A 10,766-nucleotide genomic window follows, 5' to 3' on the forward strand; every position below is an offset into this window, starting at 1 on the left:
CCTACCCGAACACGAGACAAAATAACCACCCCCCCCCCCCCGGAGCCAAGGGGCCAACAACGAAAACCCCCAAAAAAAAAAAAAAAAAAAAAAAAAAAAAAAAAAGACCAGAACTGTACTTCAGAAAGGAAATTCTGTGAGATGGAGAAATAGAATGAAGAGGAGCTAAGTGATTTGAGGGAGACTTGGGAGGTGTAACTGATAGGATGTCACTTAAATGTGAATTTTGATAAAGAAAAGTTACAGAAGCCATTTTCCTTCCTCTCTTCAATAATGGGAAGGTGCTTTAACCTAGAGGAAGCAAGGCATTGCTCTTATTTCAGGGACTAAATTTGAAAACCATCTGGAAAGTCATGGGAGAACTGTACTGTCCATAGGAGCAGTAACTAGAGGAAGATACCCAATGGATTTTGTAAGCAAAATCCTAGAGCACCCAAGTGGTGGGTGACCTGAATTTAGGTAGACTGGTCAGATGAGAGTCAGTCACAGGATTCTTGAGTTTCAGTTTGAGAAGCACGCACTGCAATTCTAGCCCTGAAGGCCTTTCATGTGTCATTTGATCCCCTCCTGCCAACCTGAACCATGAAGTCAGCAAGCCCATGTGTTCCTCGACTCTGGGCTTTCTCCCCTGTATTTCCCTTTCAGAAGGGAGTAGCTTTAGGGAATGGTGGTTCTTCTCTGCTCCAGAGAATGTTTGGGTTTTTTGTTTTTTGTTTTTTTGTTTTTTTGTTTCTTTTTTTTTTTGAGACAGAGTCTTACTCTGTCACCCAGGCTGGAGTGCAGTGGCACTATCTCAACTCACTGCAACCTCTGCCTCCCAGGCTCAAGCAATCCTCCTGCCTCAGCCTCCCTAGCAGCTTGGACTACAGGCAAGCGCTGCCATGTCCAGCTAATTTTTTGTGTGTGTTTTTGGTAGAGACCGGGTTTCGTTATGTTTCCCAGGCAGGTCTGGAACTCCTGAGCGCAAGCGAACTGCTCACCTCGGCCTCCTAAAGTGCTGGGATTACTGGTGCCTGGCTCTATATTCTTACTCTATAGAATTTTGAGAGGTTAAAACATCTTCTTAATAAATGCCCCCCAACCCCTCCAAAACAACAAACAAACCAATTCTGACAACAGTAGGTATGAACAGGTAATTCTTACCTTCAGACTAAAGATTACCCTTGTCAGCATATTTCTGACATTTTTACTTATACAAGGAAAAAAAATTTTATACTTTTTCTTTATCATGTAGGCTATTCAGACTTTTCCAATGTTGAATTATTTCTTGATTTTAATCATTTTTTTTAGTTGTCACAGGTTGGAATCTTTTCCTTCATTTGCTTTTCCTTGCATTTTTTCCCTTTGCCTTTTTCTTTTTGCTCAGAGCAATGATCGTGCTTAGAAGGAGGTATTTGCTTTACATTTCATTATAATAGCCATAAAGTCACATCTTAAGTTATTCTAAAAGGAACTAATGTTGTTATATATTCTTTTTTTTTCTCTCAAATGTAATGGTGTCTAGACTGTCTTCTATGACATACCTGAAAAAAAACTTCCATCCTTAACTACTTTCTGCTTATATTAAATTCTTTAGCCACTGTTCTCCAGAAAGCGTTCTTTATTTTGTTCAGGTATACACTGAATATCCTTGAAGAAATTGGTGGTGGCCAGAAGGTCAATGATGACATTATTGTCAACTGGGTGAATGAAACGTTGAGGGAAGCAGAGAAAAGTTCATCCATCTCTAGTTTCAAGGTAAATTTCTTTGTCTTCTGCTAGAGGCCATCTGAGCTCTATGCCTATCTGTGTTGTTTTCATTATGTGTTCAAGTGACCTTCAGTGTTAGGTATTAGAGCCTCCCCCTCCCATTTCAATTTTGCTTAAATGACTCATTGTTGTTTTGATGTTCATCAGCCATTTCATTGATGAATTTCTCAATACTTCCCCCATAATAGTTAATCATAAAAACCCATCATTAAAAAAAATTTCAACTTTTATTTTGGATTTAGGGGGTACATGTGCAGATTTGTTACACGGGTATATTGAGTGATGCTGAGGTTTGGGGTAGAAATAAATCCACCACCCAGGCACGGAGCATTGTACCCAACAGGCAGTTTTTCTAGCCCTTGTCCTCCCCACTCCCTGCCCATTCGCGTAGTTTCTACTGTCTATTTTTAATTTTTATTTTTATATTTTTAATTTTTATTTATTTTTTAATTTTACTTTTTATATCTGTTTTTTGTGACAAGGTCTCACTCTGTCACCCAGGCTGGGGTACAGTGGCATGATCGTGGCTCACTGCCACCTCAACCTCCTGGGCTCAAGTGACCCTCCTGCCTCAGCCTCCCGAGTAGCTGGGACTACAGGTGCACACTACCGTACCCAGCAATTTTTTTTTTTTTTTTTTTTTTTCTGAGACGGAGTCTCGCTCTGTCGCCCAGGCTGAAGTGCAGTGGCTGGATCTCAGCTCACTGCAAGCTCCGCCTCCTGGGTTCACACCATTCTCCTGCCTCAGCCTCCCGAGTAGCTGGGACTACAGGCGCCCGCCACCTCGCCCGGCTAGTTTTTTGTATTTTTTAGTAGAGACGGGGTTTCACCGTGTTAGCCAGGATGGTCTCAATCTCCTGACCTTGTGATCCGCCCGTCTCGGCCTCCCAAAATGCTGAGATTACAGGCTTGAGCCACCGCGCCCGGCCTTTTTTTTTTTTTTTTTTTTTGGAAATGAGGTCTCCCTATGTTGCCCAGGCTGGTCTCAAATTCCTGGCCTCCAGAGATCCTCCTGCTTCAACCTCCCAAAGTGCTTTGGGACTACAGGCATGAGCCACCATGCCTGGCCTATTCCCATCTTTATGTCCATGTGTACTCAGTGCTTAGTTCCCACTTAAAATCCATGATTTTAGGAGCAAGATTTTAGGCATTGTTCTTTCAAAGTAATATAAACTATGATAGTATTCGTAAAATGTGGGCACCTCCATGATTCAGATTAACATTATAATGGTGACATATAAAATGCTCAAAGATCTCCCTTGTGATTTTTTTTGTGTGTGTGTATAAAAAAGCAGTTGTGTACTTCTAGCTAAATCCCATTTTTATTAATAGCAGCATTTCATTAAATGTCTTGACTCATGTTTCATACATTAACTGGATTCCTCCTCAAGGGACCTGTGCACTCGATCCACATCACCATAATGCCTGGGCCATCTTAACTACATTTTTCCAGCTTGAAGGTCAGGATTAGGGGGAGGAACCCCTTCAGACTTGTATTAACAGGGTTGGTGAGGCGGTTCATCGTGATATCCATCCTGCGTTTCAAGATCAAGAAAAAATGAAAATCTCTTTCCACAAGCAGTAGCAGAAGATATTGTCAGGGCAGGGCTGTCGCAGGAGTGTCCACCTGCTGTGAGCTCATCACTGTCACCTCTGCTCCATCTCCAGCCTACTGTTCAGTCTGGAGAGCTAAGCAGTCAGGAGTGGATGCTGGTCACTGATGCAAGCAGATTCTTCCAGAAGGAGATTTGGAAAGGCAGTAAAGAAAAGCAAAGTCGAAAGGAGCTCTAAATATTGAATGTGCTCTGGCTACCAGGGGCTCCTTGTTCATATCTCAGGGTGTCTTCACTGACACTGTAAAGCTGGCTTTACTGTTTTCCTCATTTTATAGGTGAGGACATCGAAGCTTGAGTAACTTGCTGAGAGCATGGCTAGTAATTGTATGTGATGATCCACAAATGGGAGGAAAATGCCTTTTACCTGTGGGGTGAGGCTGTAGAGTGTAGTGTATCTATAGGTAGCTTAGCTGTTAATATGAAGTGGCCAGTTACATAGCCCAGGGGTGCTTCTCTTCCTAAAATAGCTGCTGTTCCAGCCCATTACATTAGGCTGTGGCTTCTGGGGTGTTCTTATGGGGACAAGATTTGGTAAGCAATGCTGGGGTTCACTCTTAGAAAGGTTTGGCAATTCTTTTGCTGCTTGTAACACTCGGGGCTCATTTTCTCCTGTCTTCTTAGTAAGTCATTGCAGAATTGGTTAAGTAAAAGAGGCCACATAGTGTACCGAAAGAAATGTCATACTAGCCCCACATTCCTTTTATGTGAAGCCCTTTAAAAAATGAACACAACCCACTCTTTAAAAAAAAAAAAAAAGATTCAGAGAGTACATCTGCAGGTTTGTTACAAGGGTATATTGTGTGATGCTGAGGTTTGGGCTTCTATTGAACCAGTCACCCAAATAGTGAGTGTAGTGCTGAACAGGTAGTTTTTCACCTTTAACCCACTTCCACCCTCCCCCTGCTTGTTGTATTCATCAGTGTCTATTTTTCCTACCTTTATGTCCATATATACCCAATGTTTAGCTTTCTCTTATAAGTGAATAGATGCAGTATTTGGTTTTGTGTTACTGTATTAATTCACTTAGGATAATGGCCTCCGGCTGCATCCATGTTGCTGCAAATGACATGATTTTATTCTTTTTTATGGCTGCATATTTTATTCTTTTTTATGGCTCCATAGTATTCCGTGATGTATATGTACCACGTTTTCTCTATCTAGTCCATCGTTGATGGGTACCTAGGTTGATTCCATATCTTTGCTATTATGAATAGTGCTGTGATGAACATGAGCATGCAGGTGTCTTTTTGGAAGAATAATTTATTTTCCTTTGAGTATGTACCCAATATTGGGATTGCTGGTTCAAATGGTAATTTTATTTTTAGTTCTTTGAGAAATCTCCAAACTGCTTTCTACAGGGGCTGAACTAATTTACATTCCCACCAACAGTGTATAATCATTCACAACCTCACCGATATCTGTTATTTTTTGACTTTTTAGTAATAGCCCTTCTGAATGGTGTGCAGTGGTATCTCATTGTGGTTTTGGTCCTCATTTCTGTAATGATTAGTGATGCCGAGCATTTTTTCATACGGTTGACACAATCCACTCTTTTTAACCTTATGTCTTTCTCTAGTTGTGCTAACTTCCTTCCATTTATTATTTGAGAACGACTACCAGCTGTTGGTAGACAGTGGGTTTTCTGGGAAGTTACTGATGCCCCTACAGAAACTACAGTTTATATGAAACGCTATGTGGAATACTGCTGCATTTCCCAGACCAGGCTGTGTATAGTACTTATTTAAGAAGAAAAAGCCACCCACTTCCTTAGAGCTGAATGGGAGTAACTTTGGGACACGTTGATGAAGCCCTCCCTTTCTCTCTGTGTAGGACCCGAAGATTAGTACAAGTCTGCCCGTTCTGGACCTCATTGATGCCATCCAACCAGGTTCCATTAACTATGACCTTCTGAAGACAGAAAATCTGAATGATGATGAGAAACTCAACAATGCAAAGTACGTAAATAGAAATAAACCTAAGATCGGGAGGGAAGGACCCGACGGCAGCTGGATGGTTGTGAAGTCTAATGCTCATGCCTTTATGCAAACATTTCATTTTCACTATCCATGCCTTTCCTTCTCAGGACTTACTGTAGTCTCATCATCACTATTTTGGATATGGTACAATAGTAGTTTAAAGCTCCTAGTGCCAGAATGGAAGCAAGACAAAAAAAAAAAAAAAAAAAAAAGAGTATTCTTGTAATTGATAAGCAAGCCTATAGTTTCATAAAACCAATTTCCTAACCAAATGCCCCATTCATGAATATTCATGGATAAGAATGTACAGGGCTAGGGTTCCATAGCAGAGCCTTTGCCAGTGTGAGAGCCACTGTCTTGTGCTTTACCATTCAAGTCATCTGCCAAATGATTCCTCTAGAGTGAGTGTCAGCATATTACAGTTTCTGAGCCAGATGTGTCCTGTTGTCTGCTTTTCTAGATAAAGTTTTACTGAAACACAGCCTATTCCTTTACATCTTGTCTAGAGCTGCTTCCCTGCTACAACAGCAGAGTTGCGTAGTTACAACGAAGCCTAAGATGTTTACTATCTAGTCTTCTGCAAAAAAAGCTGATGAACTTCTGCTCTAGACAGATGCTTTTCTCAGATCAGGCTCTGTTAGTTTCCTTGCGTTGCCACAACAAAGTACTAGACAAACCGGGCAGAAGAAGTTTCTTCTCTTACAGTTATAGGAGCTAAAGATTTGCAATCAAGATGTTGGCAGGATTGGTTTCTTCTGAGGGAGAATCTGCCCCATGCCAGTCTCTGCCTCCTTCTTCACTTGCCATTCTTCCTGCGTGTCTGTGACTTCACACGGCTGTCTTCCCCCTTTGCGTTTCTCTGTGATGCTTCATTTCTTAGAAAGACACCAGTCCTATTGGATTAAGGTCCCACCCAACTCCAGCATGACCTCATCTTAACTATTTACATTTGCAGCAACCCTCTTTCCAAACAAGGTCACACTCTGAGGTGCTGGGGGTTAAGACTCCAGCATATGAATTTCAAAGAGACACAATTCAGCTCATACCACAGGTCTAGAAGTGACAAGGATCTAGTGCCCAGCATCCCTGCTTTATAATCTCAACAGAGCCCTTCTTTCTGTTTCCAGTTTGGGAAAGTGGGAACCTGTGCTCCTGGGATGCCGACGTTTAACACAGTCTAACGGAGAGAAATAAATAAACTAAAATTACAACAGATTGTGATGAGAGGTGTGGAAGGGACAGTATGAGGCATCCCTGAAGGGACAGGAAGGGGACTATAGCTCTTTAGAGCAAATAGCAGCTCAGCTGAGCTCAACTGAAAAAGACAAGTAGGAAGGAAGGAGACAGGTGAAGGAGAGAGGAAGAATGTTCCAGGTAGAAGGAAAAACACATATGAAGACCCAGAAATTGTAAAAAGCCTTCAGTCCAGATGTTCAAGGGGAATGTGATTAGGTGTAAGAAACTTGCCAAGGCCATACAATTTTTCAGTTGTGCAGCTGAGATTCAAAGTCCAACTTCAGAGCCCGGACTCGTAAGCCCTCTCCTGTGAGGGCAAGATACAAAATTATTTAGGAAAAGGGGTGAAAGAAATTACACAAAATGTGAAGAATGGTTACGTTATGGTGGCAAGATGGTGTGTGATTTTGTTTGAAGCTCCTTTCTAGTTTTCAGACAATTTTCCTTCTGTGTTTTATAATGGGGAAGAATTAATTTTACTTCATTAATAATTAATATGGAAGAAGTTATTGAGAGATAGACAAGGAGAAAAAATGGGTCTACTCCTGCCTGATGCTCTTAATTTAATTTGATCAGTAAAGTAAAAGTAAAGTAATTTTAGGAGAGCAGAAGGTAGTAAATGTGGGTTTGGGTAGAGTGAAGAGTGTCTGGTGTAACCATAGTAAGAGGTCACTAGATAATAAATGAGGTGAATAAAGGAACTGCCAGGTAGTAGTGTGAGCTCATTTGAAAATAGATTATAATTAATAAAATTTATCTTCATATATCTACAAACAGAGCAAAAATGTTCTGATGCAGCTATCATCATTCTATGTGAAAATATGGAATATAAGTCTCTGGCTACTCTATATTGCAGTGCCATAAATAAGTACAATATATGTTGGCAAGAATTGGAATGGAACAAAGAATTTAAAAATTGATGTGGAAGGCCAGGACTTTTTTTTTTTTTTTTTTTTTGAGATGGAGTCTCGCTCTGTTGCCAGGTTGGAGTGCAGTGGCACAATCTCAGCTCACTGCAGCCTCCACCTCCCAGGTTCAAGCGATTCTCCTGCCTCAGCCTCCAGAGTAGCTGGGACTAAAGGCACATGCCACCACGCCTGGCTGATTTTTTGTATTTTTAATAGAGATGGGGTTTCACCATGTTAGCCAGGATGGTCTCGATCTCCTGACCTCATGATCCACCCACCTCAGCTACCCAAAATGTTGGGATTACAGGTGTGAGCCACCGGGCCCAGTCAAGGTCAGGATATTATAGATACATTTTTCCTCTTTTGTTCCTTATAAAAATGTTACTGTAGTTGAAATGTAGTCTGCAAACTTTTCCTAGCACACATTTTTATTCAGTTCTGTGACTCTTTCTGCCATGCTGCTATGCAGCCCAAGAGAATACTCCTGGTGTGAGTATCAAAAGTGGCAGCATGTGCCAGTTGTAGTGGCTCACGCCTGTAATCCCAGTGCTTTGGGAGGCTGAGGCAAGAGGTTCTGTTGAGGCCAGGAGTTCAAGCCCAGCCTGGGCAGCATAGTGAGATCCCTGTCTCTACAAAAAAAAAAAAAAAAAAAAAACTTAAAAAAAAAAAAAAAGGCAGGAGCTGAAGAGGTCTCCAAGGACAAATAATACACTTGATAGTGATCATGAGACTAGCCAGCAAGTCTGATGCTTTGTCAGAAGCTTTGGTTGAGCCAAAATTTGTCCACAAAAGTGTGAGGATGCTGGTGACTGACTCCAGCCACTGCAGGAGTGAGTTCTGTCCTGAGTATGGAGCGACTGTGACTGTGACCCTCCAGGGTCCCCATTCATGCTGTGCTTCTTAGGCTCTCCTTATGTTTCCTCTTTTCTCCCTTTTAGGTATGCCATCTCTATGGCCCGAAAAATTGGAGCAAGAGTGTATGCCCTGCCGGAAGACCTGGTTGAAGTGAACCCCAAAATGGTCATGACCGTGTTTGCCTGCCTTATGGGGAAAGGAATGAAGAGGGTGTGAGGCCCGGTGGGGCCGGGTGGCAGGCGGTGCACTCACTCCTGACTGCCAGCACAGATGCTCCCGGGATCATTCAAGCCATTCCAAAGTTCAACTTGGTGACATTCTACAAGATTCCAAAAAGCACATATTAGTGCAGCCAAGTAGCCTCTCCTGTATTTAACAAAAAGTGCTTCATTCTTTGCAGGAGGTCCAACTTCCTATATACAGGTTTCTATTCTTGATTTATTTGCTTCTTCGAAAATCTAGAGGAAAAGAAAGAATTTGTTTTCCAGGTACCCTTCTCGCTTTTGCCATTAGTCGAAGATAGAAGCTGCAGTGATATTAATTTTGATATAATCTTTCAAACCCGCTTCATGTGGCTTCCCTTTACTTTGTTCAATATGAGTGCCAGGAGGGGAATCATCACACCTGCCCTAAACCGTGTTCCTGGAGGTCAGCCTTCGAGCTGTTGCAAGCCCCTCTTTCTGTCCCTTCTTCGTACCCTGCCTCCCATGACTTTGCTCCTCACACGCTTGGAACCATGCCTTCTGGAGGCCCCATCTCTTCTGGCCATCCTTGTGTCTGGGCCACTTGGAGCGTCTGATAAATCAGTGAAGCTGTTGAAGTCTCAGGAGTCTCTGGTAGCCTGCAGAAGTAAGCCTCATCATCAGAGCCTTTCCTCAAAACTGGAGTCCCAAATGTCATCAGGTTTTGGTTTTTTTCAGCCACTAAGAACCCCTCTGTTTTTAACTCTAGAATTTGGGCTTGGACTAGATCTAACATCTTGAATACTCTGCCCTCTAGAGCCTTAATTCTTAACGGAAGGTTGGATCCAAGGAGGGTGTAATGGAGCATCAAGCCACTCGGGGGCAGCATGGAGCTGTAACTAAGCATCCTTTAGGGCGCTGCCTCTCCAGGCATTCAGCCCTCACATTAGATTCTAGTTACTGTGGTATGGCTAGTATCTGTCCACATTTGGAGGCAATCCTGCCTTGCTTTTGCTTCTAGAGCTTAGCATATCTGGTTGTTGTCAGGCCATATTATCAATGTTTACTTTTTTGGTACTATAAAAGCTTTCTGCCACCTCTAAACTCCACGGGGAACAATATGTGCCAATGAATAGCACCCCTATTCACATACACACACACCTGGCCAGCTGTCAAGGGTAGAATGAATCTATGCTGGATAAGAAATGGCGGGATTGTGTTATGAAGAGCTAATTTACTGGACAAAGAATTCCAAAGCAAAACAAGAACAATATGAATTTGAGCAACTCTCATAGGTTAAGCAATTTCCCCCTAAACCAACTGAAGGCTAAAACACAACAGGCCATTGTGAACCAGCACTAGACTCCCTCTATCATGGTGAAAGGCTTCATCAATGAGGTATCTTCTTTAGTAGTGGTATGTAATGGAACTTAGCCATTTTTCAAAGCAATTGAAATGCATTGCTCTGGATCTGTTCCTTGGCAGTGGACTCAGAAAGCCAACACATGGCCTCTCCCAGCCCATCACCAGTATTTTTGCTGCTTCTGAATGCAAAGTGGTTGGTTTTGACTTCAGATTGAACTTACTATAGCCTCAAATGATTTCCCCCATCCACCTCCGGGAAGAAAGAATGTTACTGCCTTAATAAAAAATGAAAAGAGAATGATGCTCAAAATCTTTCCAAATAAAATGTTCCCTATATTAGGTGTCTCTGGATGTTTCCTTTTGAAAGTTTGCTAACAGTGTGCTATAAATCATTCATTCATTCATTCCACCAACATGTTCAAGTGCCTAATATGTGCTAGACATAGTGCAATGTTTTAGCAATGTGCCTATGAATTAAACAGGCACTGTGTTCAACTGTTGCCTGTCTTAGGAATGACAGAAGTTAAACAATTAAAATAACAGATGTGACAAGCGATAAAAAGAAGGGCAGGGGGAGACACGAATTTATGACAGGAAACAGTCTGAGGAGAAATAGTTTAGCTAAAAAGTGAAGAATAAACTTCCATTAGGTAAAGCAGGGAATAAAATTAAAGCTGAGAGCCAAACTCAGGAACACACTGAACTTGTAGAAGTGGAGAGGTGTGATACCTTTCCTCACCTATCATAATAATCACGGCGAATACTATGACGAAAAAAGTTAACAAGAGAAAATGGTAACAAATTTCTTTTTTTTTTTTTTGAGACGGAGTCTCGCTCTGTCGCCCAGACTGGAGTGCAGTGGCCAGATCTCAGCTCACT

The 10,766-nt window shown here is 41.9% G+C and overlaps 1 protein-coding gene across 4 annotated transcripts in view; it reads left to right on the plus strand.

Annotated features, from left to right (window-relative positions):
- The window catches only part of LCP1 (lymphocyte cytosolic protein 1), a 67,436-nt gene extending 57,213 nt beyond the window's left edge, over nucleotides 1–10,223 (plus strand). For all 4 annotated transcript variants that reach the window (XM_026454244.1, XM_023187454.1, XM_023187455.1 and 1 more), the window contains 3 exons: nucleotides 1,614–1,737; nucleotides 5,196–5,320; nucleotides 8,424–10,223. In XM_026454244.1, the coding sequence (XP_026310029.1) occupies nucleotides 1,614–1,737; nucleotides 5,196–5,320; nucleotides 8,424–8,556 (382 nt within the window). In that variant the 3' untranslated portion in view covers nucleotides 8,557–10,223. The remainder of the gene's footprint in view (nucleotides 1–1,613; nucleotides 1,738–5,195; nucleotides 5,321–8,423) is intronic.
- Nucleotides 10,224–10,766: the final 543 nt, after the last annotated feature.

The sequence above is a fragment of the Piliocolobus tephrosceles genome, chromosome X (genome assembly GCF_002776525.5).
Source record: "Piliocolobus tephrosceles isolate RC106 chromosome X, ASM277652v3, whole genome shotgun sequence".
Taxonomy (NCBI): Eukaryota; Metazoa; Chordata; class Mammalia; order Primates; family Cercopithecidae; genus Piliocolobus; species Piliocolobus tephrosceles.